Below are 24,450 nucleotides of genomic sequence, written 5' to 3' on the forward strand. Positions count from 1 at the left end.
ATCTGTGGAATGAAGGGATGTCTTCTGAGGTGAATTCCAATTCCATGTCTACAATGGCAAAAAGACATGATAAAACAAGGACTCATTGAAATTGGAATTGGAAGATACTGAAGAACAAGATGTTATCAGTTCAGTTCCCTTTTTTTTGTCTCTTCTATGAAAGAGATACAATAAGCTTATCCTCTTCAGAATATTGCGATCAAATTTGTATAAAAAATTATTTCTAAATTTGACTTACAATCAATAACATCAACACTTCATTACTTTGGTAGATAAATTGTATCCAAAATATCATGCTGTGGTCATCCTGGTGAGTTTAAAGCTTATTGAGACTCATCATAGAGATACATTGCCAAGCCTTATCTGTATTCAAAACACAGGACTCTACTTAGTTAACCTTTCAGAGAAAAACTTTCTTATTAAAAGATTATAAATGATCTGTTCAAGGTATAGCTTTTATTCCTCTTGAAATCACTTTGTATATAGTTATCATTTACTTCATTTTCAAAGATATTTTATTTCTTCCAATAAATAATAAATACTTTGAAATAAATGATTGTTTCATTCTTATCTTTGTTCTCTAGAAATTAGCACAATGTCATCAGTGATGTAATGGAAATTTAAGAAATATCTGTTGAATTTGTAATAGAGTTATAGTCTATAGATTGAAGGGACCTAAAAGGCCATTTAATCAAGTCTCTTCATTTTACAGATGAGGAGACTGAGTCACAGAAAGGTTAAATGACTTGTTTAAAGACACATAGGTAATAAGTGTTAGAAATGAGGTTGACTTGACTCTAGTAGCATATTTATTCACTAATGTAAAATATCTTCCCATCACTTTCCTGATTGTCTACCTTCCTGGCTTAATGACTCTTTTCTTAGCTTAGTCACAATGTGGTGACTTTAGGAAATGAACCCATTAAATACCATATATAAAAGTAATGTGAAGTACTATAATTGTTCCTTTTCATGAGATACTAAAAGATTTCTTATTATAAGTAAACCTCAGTAAATAGACACAACACTGGTTAAGGAGTCAGAGAGCAAGGAGTTCAAATCTCGCCACCAATGCCCATGACTAATATGATCTTGGTCAAATCACTTAGGTGCACCTAGGTAGTGCAGTGGACAGAGTACCATGGCCAGAATCAGGAAGATCTGAGTTCAATTCCAACCTTAGAAAATGTGTGATTCTGGGCAAGTAATTTAACTTTTGTCTACATCAATTTCCTCAAGTGTAAAATGGGGATAATAATACCTGTGTGGTAAGTGAGAATCAAACGAGATACTATTTGTAGCCTTTAATAGTGTGCCTAACACATATTAGGCTCTGTATAATGGTTAGCTACTGTTATTACTTACCTTCTTGGGGCCTCATTTCCTCATTTGAAGAAATGTTGGACCAGGTGACTTCTGAGGGCCCTTCCAGCCAGAGATCCATTACTATATGTGCTAGGTATACAAAAAATAAATGTCTGATTTCACAAAGTTTATAATCTACTATAGGAATGCAACATGCCCCTAGACAATTATATACAAAGTTATTTGTGGTATGGTAGTGATGCCAGTCAATATGGATTGCTGCTTTTTCCAAATCCTTTATAATACTACTTTCATTGTCAAGCTTGTCATGCTTTTATGTGTTTGAGAGTATGAGTAAAGCTTCATTGGCTCATACTTGTCAGTAGCATCTAGGTATCAAGAAAGAGAAAAATAAAACTTCAAATCCTACCTTATTCAATGGGAGTTGCTTATATACTAAGAAAATCTTTAGTGTACTGAATATGATTTGGTTATTATGTGTTGCTTTAGAATTTGCATATTTTACCAGAAATATGTATAGTTACCATTTACTCCTGGATTTGTACATAATGGAGTGGAATAAAGTGAATTTTTGCAATTTCTGGTTATTATAAATAACTCTAATCAGGCATTGGAGAGCATATTGCTTTTTTCATCTTTTGAACTCGGAAACTATCATGTGATTTAGATCCAAATGAAACTATCCTGCCAGCAATTTCAGTAGTGTAAATGATCAATTTAATCAGTATTGCCATATTTTGTTTTTTTATTTATCTCAGAGAGTTGAGGGTAGATGTTTGTATTTGCTAAGTGAGGCCTGAAAAGTACACCTTCTATGATTTGCTACCCACCTTCAGTATTATAAATGCAACTTGACTTATCATAAAATAAACTGACATCTTGGCATTAAAGTTTGTGAATTTGTAAATATTGATTTATAAAATTAATAATATTTTAAATGTCCCTTGTTTCACTCTAGCTAACTAATTACTTTGCTTACTTCTAACCCCTGCTCATCAGGCCTCCAATATTTTATCTTTTCAATGACTTCCATGTTTAAAAGCCTCCCCCAAAATTAATTTGACAAAAAACTCAAACCTTTATATGAATTTTTTGGAAATGGTTTTCTGAATTTCATATTTAATAATGGAATCTTGCAATGGAATGCAGTGAGAAACATGTCCTTGAAATCATAGATAGCATAACTGAAACTCATATCCTTACTCCATAAAAAGTGTGTCAGGGCATCTTGTTCGATTCTGTTTCACACCTTAGGCAACTGGAATGGTCAACATTTTACTTAGCAGTAAATTTAGACATTCTCTGTACTTTTGAGGGCTACAGCTATAAAATGTTATTTCTTGTTAAATCAAATGTATGCCTTTGTGATCTCTAGTTTGCACCTGAGGATTGGCTTTCATATGAAATGATTTCTAGCAACAAAACAATTGAAATTCAAAATAATCTCATGATCATATTGTCAAACTTTTATTAGATCTGGTAATTTTTGTAGAGGTAGTATTTTTAACTTTTTTGTCATTTTTTTTTTGGCAGTTTGATGAAGTTTATGGACTTCTTACCATAATGTTTTTATATTCACAAAATAACATGCACAGCACTACAAAAGAAACCAATTATGTTGAATAATATTTTGTGTTAATATCATTAACAAGAATGTTAATGATAGTATTAACATGTTATATTTTATTTGTTATACAAAAATATACATTATATGTCTATATTAGTTATATTGACCTAATGTAATAGTTTAAAAAAAAAAAAAACAATTTCAGACTCCAAGTTGTGTCTCTGTTGTAGAATCTCTTTTCAAAAACATCTTTGTCCTTGTTCTCATTACTTATCACAGTGTTACTACATGCTCCCATTACATAAGTGGGAAAACTGAGTCAGGGTGGTTATTTTCTCACTGTTACAGAAGAGAAACCATGTGGCAGAGTGAATAGTATTCTGGGCTTGAAATCAGGAAGACACTGGGCAAGTTACTTAATCTCTCTGTACCACGGACCACTCCCTAGGACTTATCTCAGCTAGATTATGAGCTATTTTTTTTTTTCCTTGTAACTTGTAGAATCTCATACAGGGTTTACCAGAGATCCTTCAAGTATCCATAGAATATAGAAACTGTAAGAGAACTTTCCTGTGTCAGATCACTGAGAATAGCAAATTACCATTTTCATTTGTTTGATAATTGGCATCCTAAATATTTACATTGACAATATCTTTTCCATGTTCCTTGTATGATGACTAACAACAGTATGCCATTTGGTTAGGTAAGCAGTGGTTTTTAATTAATAATGTCATCATTTTTTGACTTTTACTGTATTTCTCTAGCAATATCACAACCCAGCTTCCTGTTTGCATTCTTTATTGCAGTTACATATGGGGCTGAAGGCTTTAGGGATTTTCACGCATTAATTCCAAAATCTTATTCTCGTAAGTATACAATTTGCTTTTAGAAAATCACAATCCATTGACATTGAACCCATTTCTTTCCCCCTGTATTGTTCATTCCAGTGCTTAGTATTCTGTATTACATATTTTTTAAAACCCAATGGCATATGTGATTTAATATTTGATTAGCAAATATTACATGAAATATATCTCTTCTATAAGTATTTTAAATCACTAAAAAAGGTTTCAAATTTTCACTTTTATGAAACCATATGCTTTCAGAAACAGTTAATACTTAGCACTGATGAACATTTTATATGTAATCCTACAGTAAGACTATAGGTAAAGTGAAATGGAGAGTTGAGTAATTGTTAAGTCAATTTAATCTGTATTCAGAGGTAAATGGGATGATTCAAGCATTGAGGAAAAACTCCTTTTCCTCAAAAAAAAAATTTTGGTAAACTTGAATTGTCCAGATAATTGTGATAACTCTCCACTTCAGCTTATTATCAAAATCTTATGTGTCATTTAAGGAGACCATATTCCCCCAAAATTTGTTTCAGTTATTGCAAATAGTATGACTGTGTGAGTCATTTGACTGCCATGTTACGTCCACAAACACCACTGCATGCTGCATGGTCAGTGTTTGCATGTGTAGTTTTTTTTTTTAAATGTAGATGTATATAGATATAGAAAAGAATATATTTATATTTCTATGCATATATGTATTATAAAGATGAATGTAACATACACATATACATATATATATATATATAGTATATATTTCTGTTTAGGGGTATAATATAACCCAAATAATTCCCCCCAAAGAGATTTTTTTAGCTAAATTATCTATAAGTATTAAGTTCTTGAATATAAATAGTTTAGAATAATGAAAAAATTGTTTTTATCAATAATATAAAATAAAATTTAAAATTATGTTCTTGGATATTTGGATGACATACCACATAATGGTACATTTTAGAAAAGAAGGAATGTAGATTTAGGGCTAAAAAATTATTTCAGAAGCCATCTAGTGCTATTTTTTTCATTTTTACAGATTATTCAGTGACTTCGCCATGGTCACACAAATAATAAGCAAGAAAGCCAGGATTTGAACCATGATAGCAGGAGTACAGGGCCAGTTCTGTTAGTAATATCAAACACTAATTTTATTAATGTGATTGTTATTGTCCAATAAGAAGTATCATTTAAATTCTTATACTGTGTTCACAATTTCTGTCACAGGCAGACACTGAAAACTATTTGTACTAAAAAAGGGTGGGGGCTAATTTTTATGGGAGACATAAAATGGAGCCCTATGCTCCCTGCAAGTATTATTAATCAAGACACCTGAGGATAATCTTTGAATCAAACTGACATCATCAGTGTATCACGTCTTGCTGTAGGGAATACCATGTGCCATGTATTAAATTACTAAGTGAATACTGAATATTCCCCAATTGATGTTATTGAACCAAAAGAAATGTTAATTTCCATTTCTTTTTATTATTAACAGTTGTCGAATGGGAAGGGACAAAACTGATAAACATATCTTTGAAACTTTCTTTGTGAATTTCAAAGTATTGAGTTTGATAAATTAAATCATTCACTGAACCTTTTGTAAATTGTACAATATAGCTACCTAATTAAAATGGCATGAGTTGGTCCCCATTTTGGAATTGAAGTAGAGAAAGCATACTGGTCAGTAATAGAGAAAGGGCAATAAGACCGACTAGACAACACTAAAGCACATTTTGAATAGAAAAAGGATAAATAGGGGCAGCTAGGTGGCGCAGTGGATAGAGCACCAGCCTTGAATTCAGGAGGACCTGAGTTCAAATTTGGTCTCAGACACTTGACACTTCCTAGTTGTATGACCCTGGGCAAGTCACTTAACCCCAGCCTCAGGAGAAAAAAAAAAAAAAAAAAAGGATAAATGGATGTGCCCAAACAGCACTGATTTCAAAAGGGGTTAGTGACATTCCAGTTTACCAAATCTGTCCTTAAAACTACTGAGGATAGTTTTTAGTTTGGATTTGTTTAATCCCTTATAGCATGTTTATCATAAATAAATTACCTTAAATATTTTATAGTCTTGTTTTTCTTTGATTCAACTTTTCATGCTGACATTATAATAGTTACAAAGTAACTTAACAAGTTACAATTATGAAACAGTAAAGTTATAATAATAAGTTTGATATGATCTAAAAAAAGGAGAGCCAACTATGGAACTAGTTTGATAAGTAGTTTTTAAAAAATCAGCACATAAAAAGTACATTTTAGAGTACTATTTCATTAAGTCTGAGAAACTTTAAGATTTGAATCATATTGTAATATTTAATTCAGTCCTTTGCCATTTACTTATAGTATTTATGCATGTATATAGATATGTGTGTATTTACTCAAATGTAAAACACAGGTTTTTTTTTTTAATAAAACCCAGCACATAATGTATATGTTTGTATATATCTGTGTGTATATGTATATATGTGCAGATGTGTATATATACATATATACACTTATGTGTATGTATATATATATGTCTTTCTGTATTTTTTTTAAATTTGTGAATAGTGAGCAACTCATGCCATTTAAGTAGGTAGCTATTTTGTATAATTTATAAAAGTATAAGTAATTTAATTTCACAAACTCTCAATACTTTGACATATTCCATGTATTATTATACATGCATCTATAGGTATACACAGACATAAATGAATGCATATTTAACACAGCTCATCCAGGTACTCTCTTCTCTAGGCACAAACATTCAGCTCTTGTGAATGACTCATGCTTATGGCTGATTGAATGTTATTTCCAAGTTCCTTCCCTACTTACCTGTAGGTGGTGTGCACAGCAAGCAGGCTTTTCTGTACTGAGGATGCCTCCTGGTGGCCGGGTTGTAGTAAAACCCAATGCCTTTTCCTTCAACTTTATTGCCCCTCAGATAGACCATACTTACCCATTTCACCACTCTTTAAGATTCACAGACTCGTATATTCTACTTCAATGAATCTCTTTCTTACATCTAACATATGTTCTTTTTAAAAGATATCTCCTCTTTTTTATTCCAGTTTCTTGGCTAAATACCTGGTGAATGCTTTCTATTCCAGTTATTATAGATAAGGGACTATAAGAAAAGATTTACAGATTTCCCTTTTCTCTAAGCTCCCTTTCTTCCTCCCAGAAAATTTATACACACACACACACACACACACACACACACACACACACACACACACACACCATCCATTGGCTCAAATAGGTCATATCCCCAGATCCTCTAATGTGTAGAAGATTTTGTTATATTTCATTGTAAAGAACCCATACAGTTCTTTCCTATTACTGCTCATTCTGTTCCATCTCTCTAGTCAAGCAACCTGCCATGCTTACCAAACCACACAAAAATAGCAAATTTCTTATCCCCACTCTGTAGTTTCCAAATTGCATTCTGATTGGTCTCCCCTTGGTGTAGCAAACATGGCTAAATGTAGGGAACAAGTATCATAAATGTGCTATGTTTATTATAAATTATTACTCCATTAAGACCTTCTTAGATGGGCTCTATTCAGACTACTGTACCCCAAAATCCATTCAAAAGCTATGGTATATGCTTGAATCATTCTGAAATATATAATTTTTTAAATTTTCCAAGTTAAACGAATATTCAGTTAAGATGTTCCTGCTCCTTAAGGTACCAAAGCAACTTAGTGAACTGGTAAGAACCATCTAATTTATATTTAGACTCAAACTGTCAGTTAAGTATTAATGTTATAATAGCTATCTCAAAGATTATAAGAGAATTCACTAATTTCTACCCATTGTTTCCCAAACCACAAATTTAGGACATTTATACCCTTTTCTCTTTTCCTCATATAATGGCAGCAACATTTACTCTCTTGTCATCCAAAGAATCTTGTTTCATTTTCCAGTCACATTGAGAATCTTCATTATTTTTTATTTGAAAGGGTGCCTCTCTTGATAAAATTGGGGGAAATGCCTTTTATTTTTTCCTTGGTGTTTATTCTCAATCTGAGTCACCCTTTCAAAAGGCCGACCATGGACTCTGGACCTTTAGGAGTTTAATTTATCCGTAACATGGATGTGAAATGGAAAGTAGAGCAGGAGCATTTCCTTATATCTAAAGAACCTCTTAGGAGATCTAGCACAGGCCTCAGTTCATTGATTTATAATATTTTATATTGATTTTTCTCCAAAGATAATGTGTTAAAGCCTAGTTTGAGCAAAGCCAAGCCTTCTGCTGAGAGTGCAGTATCTTTTTGGTAACCTTTGCTTTCTATTACTAGTTGCTTACCAGAAAGTCATAGAAATATTCAACCCTATGTAAAACTCTGCTGTGAGAACTTAGCTTGATAGTGTTTCAAGTCAGCATAATGTTGTTTCTCAGTGACAATCCTGGGTTTCATTGTGTGGGTATTCTCTATCCCCACAGCTTGTAATCTTCATACCATTTGGTAGCCTAACTTCTTGCTGTGGCCAAGACAATTCATCATCCCTGGACTCCTACAGACTCTCTCTTGAATTTGTTCTTAGATGATATGTAGACAGCCTGTCACTGGGCTCATACTCAAAGCTTTTCCAAATTGCTAGGATATGTCTGAAATTACACCACTGGAAGACACTCCAGGACCATGTTGTGTGTGTGTACATACTAGAATACAGACTTTAGCACAGTAATCAGATGATTAAATTAGTTAAATTATATTTAAAACATCAGCTTAAAAATTTTAATTGCCTTAATTTAGATATACAGTTGCAGCATAGTTATGTTCCCTGGCAAAGAATATTACAATCTGAATCTATTCTATGAATATATTATTTTCAGTAGTATGTTATGAGTCAGTACTTCAGAAGAGGGCAAATAAAATTTCCCCAGTGCTCTTTACAAGGCAAAATGTGTAAATGAAATGAAAATTATCATTTATGTGACATAGTGGAACAAGTCTCAGAGCCAATAATGAATTTGTCTTCATTAATACAAACTCCTCCCACAATCTGTTCTTTCTTGGAGAAATGATTAGAGCTCTGTAACATTTATAGACTAGTATAATCACCCCCACAGCAATCCAAAAGAGGAATTTGCTCATTATTCAGAAAAATATTTTGTTCCATAAATTTCATTTATTTCCTAGTAAATGATGAGGAATTAGAATGTTAATCTCTATCAGATGCTTTCAGAAAAATGAGATTAATGTAGAGATGAGAAAATGGATATATATATGTATATATATATATATATATATATATATGAAATAATATACACAGACATATGTAGTTGAATATACTTGCCCACTCCTCTCCCCCATCAAATAATGTTTATAAGATACTAGGGGAAAAGTAGCATTTCAGTGATTTACCATTCAGTAGTGACTTTTGCATGCTTTATAGATGAGAAAATGTTTAATGTGAGAACTTTACATGAGCATACCCATGCATACCAATCATATCTATTTGGAATTCAATCAAGTCATCAATGATGAGCCATTAACACATTGTATCTAGCTGCCTGGCTTCCATTCCATATTGCCCAATATGCCATTGAACTTACCCACATAGAACAAGCCATCTCATCCATGGCTGCTCTCACCTTGGTATATCATTTAATACCCTTTTTGCATGTAGTAAGTTGGCCTTTTTTATATGATTGTCTTTTTTGCCACTGTCTTCTGTTTGTTATTCCTTTGCAATGAAACTGAGGGCATCCTGTATTATTTCTTTCAGCCAGTAATGTTAAAGTAGAGACTCAGAGTGATGAAGAGAATGGGCGTGCCTGTGAAATGAATGGGGAAGAATGTGCAGAGGATTTACGAATGCTTGATGCCTCGGGAGAGAAAATGAATGGTTCACACAATGGCCAAGGCAGCAAAGCTTTGTCAGGAGTTGGAGGCATTCGACTTCCTAACGGAAAGCTAAAATGTGATATCTGTGGGATCATTTGCATCGGTCCCAATGTGCTCATGGTTCACAAAAGAAGCCACACTGGTAAGGCCCCCACATAGTTTTTCCTTTAGGGGCCTAGAAATGGTCCTTTGGGTCACTTGCATAGAACAAACTTGTTTCTTTTCTGGGTTGGGAGTTTGCTTCAAATTGACTTGCTTTGCAGTATCTCAAATCATTTGAAAAAAAAATGTAGGAAGACATATCTTTCTTACCTGAGAATAAAGTTAAAGAGAGTGTCTAAAACTGTCAGATTCATATTATAAATTAAAGGGGAAAGAGAGGGGGAAAGATTGATTGTTTAAGTGCCAACAAACAGCATGAGTTTTCTATCATGGGCCTAACTTGACAAGTAAGAAACTGTTTCAAGCATGCTTTGAATTAATTCATGTTATATAGTCCTAAGGAATCCACTCCTCATCTTTTAGAAGGATTAAGAACCATAAATAAATTAACTACATCAAGTGGTAAGCATAGGATCAATATGTATATTTTAAATTCTTTCCTTACAAACCTTAAAATTTTAGAAACATTTTATCACAGAATTTTATTCATAATTCAGAAGAGCAAAACCAGCTCTTGAAAAATGGTCGAAATGGGGGTGTATGGAAATCTGAATGAAGTTGTTTTATTTCCTCTAATCTAACTTATAATTGATTTTTTAAAAATACTAGAATACCAGTAACTGACATAGAAAAATGGCTAATTGTGTGTGTAAGAGAAAGAACAATTGGATCTTATCATCTCTGATAAAAGGCTGAAATTAAAATTCTGCCTGATGTCAGATAGATATGATCATTGTGCAGATGTACCTGGGATGTTTTCTACTCCTAAAGTGATTGGGAATTCCTTAAGGTGTAAAGTAGAGTACTATAGTATGAGAGTCACATAGTAAATGAAGAACAACTAAATGGCATAGTAGATAGAGTGCTAGACCCAAGTCAAGAAAACTTGAATTCAAATCCTGCCTTGTATATTTACTAAACTTGTATGACCCTGGAAAATTCACCTAATTATTTTTAGCTTGTATCTTTATCTATAGAGTAAGGATAATAATAGCACCTATCTCATTGAGTTGTCACAAGAATAACATTACTTTGTAATGCTTGAGTTCTATATAAAATAAACTAATGATCGAATAGTGCAGTAATAGAGTAGTTGGAAATCTATAATTAAAATACTGCTGAATCTGAGAGTTAAAATATGAATGGGGCAAATTTGATACCATTGGTTGTATGTTGGAATTTCCTGTGTATTTAAACCAAACAATCACTTTTGTATTTTTAGAGTTAAGACTTGCTTAACTTGACAGATCATTGAAATTTTCACAGTAATATCGCCAGGCCTCAATTAGTGCTACCCTTTGAGAGAATATCATAGACTTTCCAAATTAGTCAAAAAGTTAGCATCTACCTATACAGAAAAAAAAAGTAGAATCGATTAGTCTTTCCTAAATAATGAACATTTATGAAATTATGTAGAATGGAACCAGTATCTCAAGGGTTGAAAAGAGTTTAAATAGTCAGAATATGTTCTTAACCTTAGTAAGCAACCTCTCAAGACTTTAGTTTTTTTCTTCTATAAAATAGGGAGCTTGAGATAATTGGTCTCTGATATCTTTCACTTTTAGATACATGAGTTTATATGTCAATGATTTTATGTCCTTTTCCATACGGTATTTATATACTAGTGTATAGTATTTATAGAAATAACTATGCTTCAAGGGTGCTAAAGATCATAGCTGCATTCTGTATATACAACAGTGTATGGCCACACAACAAAACCTCAAGAAAGCAAGATAGAGAAGGAGGGATGACATCATTAGGCTTTTAAGTTAATTTCAGCTATATATAGCTTTGCTCTCTTTTCAGCTGAGTTACTTTATCTATACAAACCTGTGTATTAAGGATAAATAATAATTTTTATAGAAAATTATAAAGCAGGAGTTCAATAATCCATTTAGTAACCAAGCTGTCTTTCATAGCAAAGTTTTTTGACTCATCTAAAAGATGATTTCTTGGAGATGGAGAGAGGTAGATTCTTAAAATAAGGTAACTCAAATAGAATATGCCTGAGGCATTTTATCCAAATTCCCTAATTAGACCCTGAATTTATCTTAAATGACAATGTAACTTCTGGAATGAGCAAACTTTTCTTTGCTAAGTAGGCTCCTAAATCCTGAAATTATCCAATTAAATAGACACATTACATATATAGTCTGAGTTAAAGCTGTGTAATAGTAATAACATTTCCCCCTTTTGTAGTGATGTGAAAATTAAAGTGAAAATAGGATACTCTGTGATAGACACTTAACAGAATACACTGAAGCCTATTTTAATACATTCCTGATGAAGGAATAAACCTTGCAAATGAATTACTTTGCCGCTAATTCATGTAAAGCCTGCATGTATGGTGAAATTCTCTTAAATAAATATTTGATAAATGAATAAAACTCTGGCATACTAAAATGCTGAAATATAATGACTGCCTGACCTGATAAAAGGAATAATTACATTTAATGAATAAACCTGCCAAGTGCAGATATGCGTAGCAGCACCTGCTGTTTGCTACCCACTCTGCCCACAAATAGCAGTAAAGTACGAAGGACTCTACAATATATTTTATTTCTAATACCTACAGAGCAAGTCAATTCAAGTCACGGTCATCCACCCCCAATCTTTTAGTGGGCAGCAGATCTTCAAATTATTTTTTCCCACATTAGCCTGTAGGGAAAACATTTGAGACAGATTATTTATGCTCAGTGATTTGTTATAGGACTGGCATCCCAGCATATTTTCCCTCACGTAGACTAATGTGTGTGTCTTTATACAGGTGGTAATCTGTTGATCATGCCATATTTGTGGTGTGGATCTATTGATTAAAAGAAGCATTTCACATAGTCCTGACGAGTAAGATATGTATGAAAAAGGCATAATATTCTTATCCTTCAATGTTAGGTCATATGTGTTATATAAAGTGACCTATTTATAGCTCTTCCTGAATTCTGTAAAGCAACATTTAGGAACAATGTTGTGCAGGCAAATGTTTCACAATCAGTTCACAGGGGGGAAAATATATATGTGTGCACACCTTTAAGTTTAATAATCAACAAAAACTATAAACCAACCCCTGATTTATAGTGTTTCCTGATTTTCGAGGTATAAATACTCATACTGAAAATTGAATGCCAGTGGTATAAGCTGGTGTCTGTAGCCCTTTGCATCCTTAGTTAGAATGGAAGTGTAATCATGTCAGGAACAATAAGTTATGTTTAACTCAAAGAATTTCTCTGTTTTAAATAGTTCACTGCAAAGGGATCCTACATTTCAAAAATCAATAGTGGAATTTAAGAATTTTGTCTCTTCTTTTGTATTGCTATATCAAGTAAGATCACTCCTGGTGTTCCAAAAAGTTTTTTCCCAACTCCTACCTTTGCAATGAGGTCCTTTTCTTTAGCAGGCTCTCATTTGTGTAGAGGGAGCATGGTATAAAGAAAGTGCAGGCTCTAGAGACAGAGATCTTGGCTTGGAATTCTGACTCTTATCATGTATCTGTGAATTCTAAACTGAACCACCTGTAAAATGAAGAGGGAGGAGTTGAACTCAATCACTGAGATCCTTCCTAGTTCTCAATCTGTATCATTTCCCCTCACTGTTTTGGCTGAATCCCAGAATCCCCACCTTGAAGTAAATAATTGACTAAATCAACAAAAAATTAATTAAATTAAAATAAGTGAAATGTATCTGACTTAGATCACAGATCCCATTTCTCTGACTTAGATAGCATGAACCAGAATAACATGAGCCAGAACTGGAAGTGACTTTTACAAATAGTTCTTTATTTGGTAATACTTTTTTTATCTGCAAGTCATCTTTACATCCTAATTTTCATTCATCAAGCTTTTCAGTCCCAACTAGGTTCTAGAGACTGTGCTAAATGTAGAGTAGCTAGGAACAAAAATAAAATAATCCTTTTTCTCAAAGAGTTTACAGTCTATTGTAGGTTTGTTTTGTGAACTAAGGACAGCTAGATGGTACAGAAGATAGAGCACCAGGCCTGGAGACACTAGCTGCAAAATCCTTGGCAAGAAATTTAATCCTGTTTGCCTCAGTTTCCTCATCTACAAAATGAGCTGGAGATAGTAAACCACTCAATTATCTTTGCTAAGAAAACCTCTCATGAGGTCATTGAGAGTTAGATATGACTCAACAACAACGTGTTAATTAGTTTTTCTTTCATATCTCTGGTCCTGGAATGCAGTAATATTAACTCCTACTTATCTTGGGGGCTCTTAAAATGAGATGGATGAGATATGGATTTAAATGTGCTCAGTAAACTATGCTTATAAATGCAGATTGAAATTATTTTAATGAAGACTGAATACCACAAAGGGTCAAATTTTTCAAACATAAGTAAGCCCTTCCCACCAAAAAAGCATGTTAATTATAGCTACTTCAGGTAGTCCCAAGGAACATCTTAAGAGAGAATATTTTAAAGTGAGGAACAGACTGGCTTTTTTTTTTTTTTTTTTTTTTTTTTACAAAGTGCTGTAAAAAGATGTGCACTCGTGCCCTCTCTCGTTAATGAATCAAGGACTATATGTTTTAGAGCCAAATAGGAATTCTGCCAAGCTAAAAAGTGTCAGAGGATTTTTGCTGCCTGAAGCTAAATTTCCTTAAGAATATTCTTAATTTGAATCAGAGTATGTATTATGTACTCCAGAGCCTTTGTAAATTGTAGATTTTTTTTTTTTATTTATTAAGTTATTTTTAGTCCTGTCTGACTCTTTGATCTCATTTGGGATTTTCTTGGCAAAGGTACTGAAGTGGTTCTTCCATTTCCTTCTCCATTTCATTTTACAGATGAGAAAACTGAGGCAAATGGAATTAAGGGACTTGCCCAGAGTCATATAACTAATAAGTATCTAAGTCCAGCTTTGAACTCTGTTCTTTCTGACCGCAGGTCTGGCACTCTATCCATGGACCATCTAGTTAGTTGTCCAATATAAAGTAATGTTTTTCCTATGAATTCAAGGTATTGACAATTTCCCAGTGTTTCTTAAGAGATGGGTCAAGAAGAAAAAACCTTAGAACTTCTAGATATAGAATCAATGCAATTTATGAGCATTTTATCTGCCTTTACACACCTTCTAGACCCTTAATTTGCAGGATATATATGTGTTTGTATGTGTGTGTGTGTGTGTGTGTGTGTGTGTGTGTGTGTGTGTGTGTGTAAGACTTGTATTTTATTAGTATCAAGAATTCCACCAATGTTGATTTGCAATTTGTCTCATCCTGGGATCATGATTAAAGTTGGAAGGATCTTGGGTCATAGAAGCCAAGCTCCAGATTTTATGGAGCTTATTATGAAAATAAGACTTAGAGAAGGGAAATGACTTGTCAAAGCTCAGATTACATAGGTGACAACTGGCAGAATTAAGATTTAAACAGAGATTTTATTGCTCCAAATTATGTGTTCTTTCCACCACGGTATTGTATGTACACTTCCTAGGGAACTGAATGCTAGTTAATAATAGTAGTTATAATAGTTAGCTTTGATAGAGCATTTTAAGATTTACAGAGTACTTTTACATATGTTTTATATGTATACATATATTTATGTTTTGCATATGTTTACATATGTCTCATTTGATTAAGTTACTTGCCAATGGTCACACAATTCAGGTATATGGGGTGTTATAGATCTAGAGCTGGAAGGGATTTCATTACTATTACCTAGTCTCTCCCATCATAAGGAAATCAAGGCTCAAATAGATTTAGGATCATAGAGTTAAGTGTCAAAACTAGGAATTCAAGCTCAGATCATTTAGCTCCAAATTAAATACATTTTACACTGCTCTATTAAACAAGACAACCCAGGATTAAAGATCATAGAACTAAATGTCAAAACTAGGAATTCAAACTCAGAATCATCTGGCTCCAAATTCAATACACTTTACACTGTACCCATTAAGCAAGGCTTAAACTGGGATGTTCCTAACTCCAAGATCAGATTTCTTTCTTCTGTGCAACATTACCACATAGCTAACCCTGTTAAATTCAAGAATAATTTTCTACAAGTCTGAATTTGATATTATGAACTCAATAAAATAAATATAAAATTTTTATATTAACACATACCCTATTAAAATTTACATATATAATCCCCTGAAATATGTTCCCTCCCAGAACATATCTAGGGAATCAAGTCAATTCAAAAAAAGGTTTTATTAAATACTAGGTGAAAAAAATATAAACACATTTAAAAAAAAAAAAAAAGGTCAATAACAGTCATCCTCAAGGAGATCATAATTTAATAGGGTAGCCAACATGTAAGCAGCTCTTATAAGCAAATGAACTATATAGAGAGTAAATTAGAGATAATCAGCTGAAGAAAGGACCTAAAATTAAAGAGATTAACAAATTCTTGAAGAAGGTGGGATTTTAGCTGAAACTGCAAGAAAGCTAGAAAAGCTACGAGGCAATAATGGGGAAGAAGAGAATTCCAAGCATGGGAGACAGTCAGTGAAAATGCAGAGTCCGGAGATGGAGTGTTTTCTTTGCAGAAAAGCAAAGACGCCAATATCACTGGAGTGAAGGGGAAATAAGGAATAAGAAGACAGGAAAAGTAGGAAGGGATCAATCTATGAAGAGCTTTAAAAGTCAAATACAAGTGTTTATGTTTGATCTGAAGTTAATGGAGAATCACTGGAGATTATTCAGTTGAGGAGTGACTTGTTCAGATTTGGGTTTAAGGAAAACCATTTTGACAGCTAAGTGGAGGGTGACTGGAAAGACCAACCAGTCAGCCAATTCTCTTCTAACTACTTGGAGTATAACCTACAACAAAAGTACCACACCCTAACTAAAGTATACATTTATGCATGCTTAGACATTCAGTCAAAAAATGGAGTTCCAGTAAACTTGGCCAGCAGGAATACATAGATATTTAAGACACAGAGCAGGAAATCTGAAAATTGGTTACTCATATAAAAAGACAGATTTTACTTTCTAAGAAGTGATACCTTCCTTTCTTTCATGTCTTGTTCTGAGGAAAGTTGGTCTTTCCCCATCTTACTACTCTTGATTTAAAGAAAATTCTTTCTTGCATCCATTTCAGATTTAGGAAGAAAAATGAAACTGCATTCCCTTTTCAGAGTAAAGACTAGCTGCCTGGGCTGGGGGGGGGGGGGAGGCAGTTATAGGTGTTCTGGGTTTAGATCATATTATAGGTCTCACTTGTGTGGGTAGGCTTGTGCCCCCACACACTTGCTATGTACCTCTTCAGAACTTTAGATTCTCCAGCTGCCTTTCTTTCCCCACACAGCATGAGGTTTCATTTTGTCAAAATGAGAACTGGGGGCTGGACACACATTTTGTTCTTACACTCTTTGGATCTTCCTGCATAAAGCATTCTTTTCTTTTATGTCCAGTTTTCCAAATTAAAACAAGAAAATAAGAAATAAAATGCTGACTGACAAAAAAAAGCTGCTTACTAAGAATTAACTGATTCTTCACATTGGGAGTCAATCAATGAGATCTGGTTTTCCGCTATTTTAAAATTCTTCTTTCAGATCTGCCCCAAGTCTCTTATCATCTGAAACAGAGCTTTGGACTACCTAGTAATATCATAAGTTATTTGACTCTAAGTCCTTTCTGCACTTTTGGGAAAGTACAATCTAGAAATTAAGCTCTAGGAAGAACACACAATTCAGCTTTGCCATATTAATACAGATATTGAAACTTACCAACCAGCCTGTAATTATATATTAAGATTTTTTTCCCAACCAATATAGTAGCCACTAGAATGGGGTGGGTAAGGGGACTAACCAGTGACCCAGGGAAAGAATAAAGGAGAAAAACAGATTAAATAAAATTAGAAGATACTAATTTGAGAGAAAAGGGTGTGAGGATAAGCAGACAGAAGCAGAGAACAATAGATTAAATGAAAGGAGAAATTAAGATACTGTGAAGAGAACTCTGGCCTTTTTTGTTTTGTTTTAGACTCAAAAAGTTATGCCTTAGATAGAAATTCATTGCCATATCTATGGTCCATTTCAGTTGTGACATTATAGCTTATATCTTGGACTTTTACATGCTTATTGGATTTTAGAAATCAACTCAACAGACTTTTCCAGCTCTAGCTTGCCTTCTACTTCCCATTAATTGCTAGCATTTAAATGACTTAAAATTTATCAATAACTTGTAAAACAAGTCATATTCTGCTTTATAGAAGCTTAGCCGAAGAAACAATTGTTAAGAAAAATAAGTATAATTAAATATTTTTGAAAGTATTTTAAGGTCATGATAATCTGAATCATATAATACTTACCCAAGTAAAATGGTTCATCTTCAAAAAGACAAACTCAAATGTTTTCCATGAAATAAATAATGCATATCATTTGAAGGGTTAAATTAAATGTCCAGTTGGTTGATCTCTAAGTCTTAGAACTCATCAGAATGATAGAAACATATGACATTCTTTTCTTATGTAAATTTTTACTGGTTTATCTTTTTGTTAAAGCTTAGAATATAGGCTATCACACTTGGAAAGATCTGAACATTTTTTAAGTCACATACTTTCTTTGAGAAAGAGATTATAAATATTACTCCTACATCCCCACAAAATAAAAATGCTAGTAACAATTTAAGCTATTAAATAAAATCTTTCTTCTCAAATTTAACTTACTCCCAATAAAATAGAGAAATAAGAACTTTAAAGTTTTAAGATATGAGGAAAGAAAGAAGAAACAACATTACTACAATTCTGATTTTATTATCCTGCCATATGGAAAGACAGGATTTTTATTTGGAGACAGTTTCTTCAATCCTATCTTAACTCTTATTTATTCTCTCTCTCTCTCTCTCTCTCTCTCTCTCTCTCTCTCTCTCTCTCTCTCTCTCTCTCTCTCTCTCTCTCTCTCTCTCTCTTTTTCTCTCTGTCTCTCTCTTTCCTCCTCTCTTTTTCCTGATTTGGCTGCTTAGGGACAGACAGGTAATGGAGAAGAAATTGAAAGGGAAAATACAGGGAAAATGTAAATGAAAGAAGTTATTATAACTGTTATAATGAAGTGCCTTTCATTTAAATATAAGAATGTAACGCTGAAATGAACTTGTGATCCTGAAATGCATTTTTAATGAGTTTCCTTTTTATTTTGCTGCTTCAGTGGCATATTTTTTAAAGACCCTTTGAAAAAAGCCACATTAAAAACCCCACCAAATGCCACAACACGCAAAATTGGATATTGGTTTATTCCAAAACTGCTGATCAGGAAGAGTGGCTCTTCAACACAAAATGTTGCAGTCACTTTTATTTAAATGAGTTTGAATTTGCATTGTGATGTGCCATTCTGATTTAGGAAAAAAAAATTAGATTTTCAGATCAAATTGACCCAACCAGTGAAGCGTTAAGAAACTGGCAGGTTTAGTCTGAAAGCCTCATGTTCTATCAAACCTGCAGCCGGTAGAAGTCATGGAGCACCAGTGGGAAAACAACTTTTTCACTGAAATCTTTCTCTTGTTCCTGTGTTAGATTTTTGTTCTCACATATTTCTTCCTGTCCCTCTTGCAGGAGAACGTCCTTTCCAGTGCAATCAGTGTGGTGCCTCTTTTACTCAGAAAGGCAACCCTCCTCCGTCACATCAAGTTGCATTCTGGTGAAAAGCCCTTCAAGTGTCATCTCTGTAACTACGCATGCCGCAGGAGGGATGCCCTCACAGGTCACCTGAGGACTCATTCGGGTAGGTCCCTTACGAAGCAACACCCGTGGGCCCCAAGAAACTCAGGTTCCCCCTCGTTTCCAAGATGGCTGTGGATATCTTTGCTGCTGCCATCTGTGTTTTGATGTATATTTCATTGGAAGGAAGGCACTAGCCATAATTCAGTGTTCAGTCCTAAGCTTCCAAGTCCATCCAAGTTCTTTTGTCAGGAGAGTTGCAAACTTGCTCTATTTTTAACATTATTTTCCCCTTCAATAATATATGATAGAAAATAGAAAAAGGACAGAATTATTGCAAGTCCTGTCTTTAATGACACATTTCCAAAGTATCTCCATCATTTTCTTTCTCACACTATTTGATCAAAGAGTTCAAAATCAAAATAATATTTTGATTAGATTTTTACCTAGAAGTACTATTGATGTCAGTTATATCAAATGGTTATTTCCAATAACTTTTTCCATCTTTTTTTAATGTCTGGCCTACTACTTTACCAAAGTTGTGTTTTCTAGTGTCAGCAGTAGAATATTTTGTTTTTTAGTTGATCAAATCAATTTAGATTAGTAATTGCAAATCAGAGAGCAATAACCCTTGGACTGTGGTCTTAATGATTCTAATACTTCAAACCAATTAATCCTAAAATTAGAAAATTCAGATCAGACCCACATAAGTAAGAAGAGTTTCCCTCACCTTTTTCCCCCATGAAAGACTACAAGAGATCTCAGAATTTCTTAACTATTGATAATTCTTTCTGGAGTTCCAGATAAATCTTGCTGGTTTTATTCCCTTTATAGAAACCACGTAATGTCTTTTGCTACCTGGAAAACTGGCCACAATAACTCATATCTTCATGCAGTTAAGTAGGGGGTAAAATATTTCATGGAAACCTCTTTCATTTGATATTACATAGTAGTTTTCAGAATAATTTTTTTAAATCACATTCAGTCAATAACATTCATTGAACATCCACAACACAACAAACTCTTATTCTAAGTGCCTTGGAGGCTAGTGAGGAAAGGGAGAGATAGAAAGAAATTGAAAACACAGGTTCTGCTCTAAAGGGACTCAGATATAATGGGTCATTCATTCCATCCATTCATTCTATAAATCTGTATTGAAAACCTCAAACATACAAAATAGTGACCTAGCCATTCTGAAGAACACAAAGATGAATAAGACGTAGGCCCTGCCCTTAAGGTGTGAAAGTCTAGAAGAGTGTATCATAATAGTCAGCTTCTTTTGAACAAGGAGTGAGTGTAATCACTTCTGTTTTTTTTCTAGTAGTGATGAGCAAACATATGAAACTAATGAAATAGGTGACCTAACAAAGTGTCTGACAGCTTGGGGCCACTGATGAACTACTTCATGAGCTTTTAAAGTTTCCTTTATTAAATTACAAATCTGAGAAGTTGTTATAGTGTCTTCTCAAATAAATCTCATAAAGGTTTTGAGTTTAGGGTAATGCTTGTGATAGTTAGGGTTTCTCTGAGAAAGAGTAGGTTATGCAGCCAACAAATATATCCCTGCCTTAAAAAAAATGAAAAATAAAAAGTGGAGTTGTAATGCTATAAATGATGGGTCTGTTTCCATTCCATAGCAATGTCATACACCAAAAGCAAGGCATTTAATATACATGATTGGTTCTCTAGCCATTAAACAGACATAACTACTCCAGTCATCCACCTACTTAACAGGAGTGTTGTGAGGCTGCATATTGTCTGATGCCTGTATGAAATCTTCTAAAATAGAATATCTAACTGAGGATTTCAACATTCTTGTAAGGAAGACATTTGCTAAATTCATTGTACTGTTATTGTTATATTTAGTAAGTAAACCATTAACTGACTAGAAGTCAAGTAAGTTCTTCATATTCCTGTTTCTGGTGAAGGAGAGCTGGAAGATAGGGGGGCATAGATCTCCAAGAAGAAGAGATTTCCATGAGGAAAATTGAGTCTTTCCACATCTTTGTGAATAGTGAAATTTACTTTCCCTTAATACCAGGGTTAAAGTTTTTTAAGTCAACTAAATAATATTGTAAATTAACATTACTGACAAGAAAAAATCAATTGTATATTTTATACATTTCTTAGATAGTTGGATAAAAAAATGAATAGCATACCACTGGATCTGTGTCTGTACCCATTAGAATAGGCTTTAAAATAATCATTTACCCTCTTGACTGAGGAAGTTAACTTGTTATAATGGGTGAATAAGGTTTTTATTTATTCATCTACTACTAACCTATATGCTGGGGAACAGTATAGTAGTGACCCTTAAAAGGTCAAGGCTACAATTTGACAATAAGGATTCTTGTGCATTTGAAAGGGTTACCAGGGATGACTGTGAGCTGAGTGATTGCTAAAAATAAGATGTGTGAGCCTACCACTCTTCCTGGACTTTGATTATATGATGTTGAGTTCCATATGTGCCTTTGAGAATATAACAGAAAAAGAAAAAGAAAAAAATCATCTAGTGATGTAATGAGAATGTATAATGAAAAGAATACTGAACTTGAGGTTAAAAGATCTTGATTTAAATTATACTCAATTCAAAAAGTTTTTTAAACACTTTGTATATACAAGGCACTGTGCTAGGACACTTATTAGAGTGTGTCATCATGAACAGCTCAGCCTCAGTTCCCTAGATTTGTACTGCCTAACTTACAAGGTTATGAAAAAAAAGCACTTTATAAGCCTTAAAATAATAGAGAAATGTGAGTTATTACTAGCCTAATTCCATTGTTTTACAGATGAAGAAATTGGTAGGCTGCATCTCTCATTTATCAGTCAAGATACCCACAGAGGACAGTTATCTCCAGCATCATTATTCACTGGCATGACAATATCCACATTGGTTAAAGACATAACTTTCCACTTTAGCAGAATATATGAGTGCTTATTCTGAGGGGTTTAGCTATATTTATGAACAGGATGAGGCATTTCCAGGACTTCCTTATCACTGTCTCATCACTGGCAGCTAGAAATATTTAATTTCAACTAATAAGAGAGATCCAAGACTAGGAACTCTCTCATTCCAATGTAAAATGATGTGGATTTCTTTTATTTCTGGTTATAACATAGAATCTGAAACAGGAGGACAATTGGTTGTGAGAACTGCCCCAGATATTATTCCAGCCTCATGGCTGCCAATTTTACTTGAGGCACCGCAGTATTTTGCCCCAGTCCTGACTAATTACTTAAGTAATCAGATATGACAGGCAATGCATTTGTGTGCTGCTGTGGCACACCTTAACTTGTATAGTATGTAGACTAAGCTAGATGAAATACCAGAGTGAGAACTCCATATGTATCTAGCTCTGACAACTAATCTAATATCTAAAATATTCCTGGTACTTGGCCCCTAGGGATGCAATGATTTCTGTTTGTTCCCAGCTTTCTATGTTGAAGTTTTGTTAAAGATAAGATGAATCCCTGGACTTTCAATTTTTACTCAATAGAAATAGTGGTAATATAAGTAGAGAATATTTTTTCCACTCTCTATATAAGCTCACAATGACCTCAGTGTGAGACACCATAGGGAAAAGAGTATTGGATCTGGAGTTAGGAGACCCAGGTTTGAAGACCACTTTGACATAGATTCGAACTCTCTAATACTCGGTTTCTTCATGTATAAAATGGAATTAATAATGCTTCTGAGGCACTGTCATTTTAAGCATTTTCAAAGCCTTAAAATAAGCTTTATAGTCGGCTGTGAATAAATTAATAACTTAATTTATAATAACAAATAAATAAATATAATGAATAAGTCTCTCCTGTTCCCTAGATTCCATGGTCATACATAAATATTTCAATTTTTGAAAAAATGCTATAACTTTATGTTAAATGAGAAGGCAGCCAATAAGCATTTATTAGGTGCCTACTATGTGTCAGGAACTGTTTTAAACACTGAAGTAATATAAACACAGGATTAAAAGTATTGAACTTGGAATCACAGAACCCACATTCAAATCCTGGCTCTTTCCTTACTTCCTATTGTACCTTAGGCCAGTGACGTCATCTCCTTAGGCCTCAGTTTACATCATCAGTGCAGCCCTTCCAGATTTAGATCCATAATTCTACTTAATATAAAGTTGACTGATTTAAGGATCTTGCTAAATCAAAGCCTGGAGTTCTATGTACCTCATCATTGTTATGTGCATATCCCCTATGCACATCCCATTTAAGGAATATCCTTGAAGACCACTAAAGATAAAATAAATGTTTAAATGTGTTTTTTTCAAAAGATCACTTTCCATAAGGAGTTATATAAAACAACAAGGCAAAGATACTCCATCCATCCTTCTTCAGCTCCTGGCAAGCTGAGAATACCCAGCCAAAATGCTGAGGCAAAGGTTCCTTTTCAGTCCGTGAGATTGTTCCATTCCCCCAGTCTCCTGAATTATGCCTGAACTAAACTAAATTATTTACACATGTTTTGTAATATATGGTATATTTCAGGGAGGAGAGCAGGGAAGAGCGCTATTCATAACCAACTTATCTCCTAGAATGACATACTAGAAGATAAAGTGTTACCATGGGAAAGTAAATAGCCCTTATTGTTTGCACCCTTTTAAAGTACAAAAGCAGCACACAGGGGGATCTGAAGATTTATACAGCATTTTGACAAGAGGTATTATTAAATAGAACACTAAATGTTACTTTCTTCAGATTCAATTCAGTAAACATTTATTAAGCATCTGTCATGCTCCAAGCATTGTGTTGGGGACTTCAGATAAAAAAAATAAAAAATAAAAAAAAAATAAATGATACCTACCTTCAAGGAGTTTATATTCTCAAAATTTATTGGAAAGAATGTTGAATATGAAATCATGGTGCCTGAAGTTAAATTCTAGTTTTGCCATTTACTCCTGTACCAAATTCTTTGGGCCTCAGATTAAATGAGGGAGCTGGATTAGATGATTTTAAAGTTTTCTTTTAGCTTCTGTCTCTGATCCTATGATACCAACTTCACTTCTTTTCTTGCATGGTGTCAGATTTTGTCTCTATTGCATAGCCAACATTAAATTATGATCATTTTTAACACAAGTAAGCTGTGATACC

At 33.6% G+C, this 24,450-nt stretch overlaps 1 protein-coding gene across 1 annotated transcript in view; it reads left to right on the plus strand.

Annotated features, from left to right (window-relative positions):
- The window catches only part of IKZF1 (IKAROS family zinc finger 1), a 131,178-nt gene that overhangs the window by 92,424 nt on the left and 14,304 nt on the right, over window positions 1–24,450 (plus strand). The window contains 4 exon segments of the mRNA XM_074283592.1: window positions 3,700–3,759; window positions 9,460–9,720; window positions 19,246–19,301; window positions 19,303–19,414. Of these exon segments, the coding sequence (XP_074139693.1) occupies window positions 3,700–3,759; window positions 9,460–9,720; window positions 19,246–19,301; window positions 19,303–19,414 (489 nt within the window).

This window comes from Sminthopsis crassicaudata, chromosome 1 (assembly GCF_048593235.1).
Source record: "Sminthopsis crassicaudata isolate SCR6 chromosome 1, ASM4859323v1, whole genome shotgun sequence".
Classification (NCBI taxonomy): domain Eukaryota; kingdom Metazoa; phylum Chordata; class Mammalia; order Dasyuromorphia; family Dasyuridae; genus Sminthopsis; species Sminthopsis crassicaudata.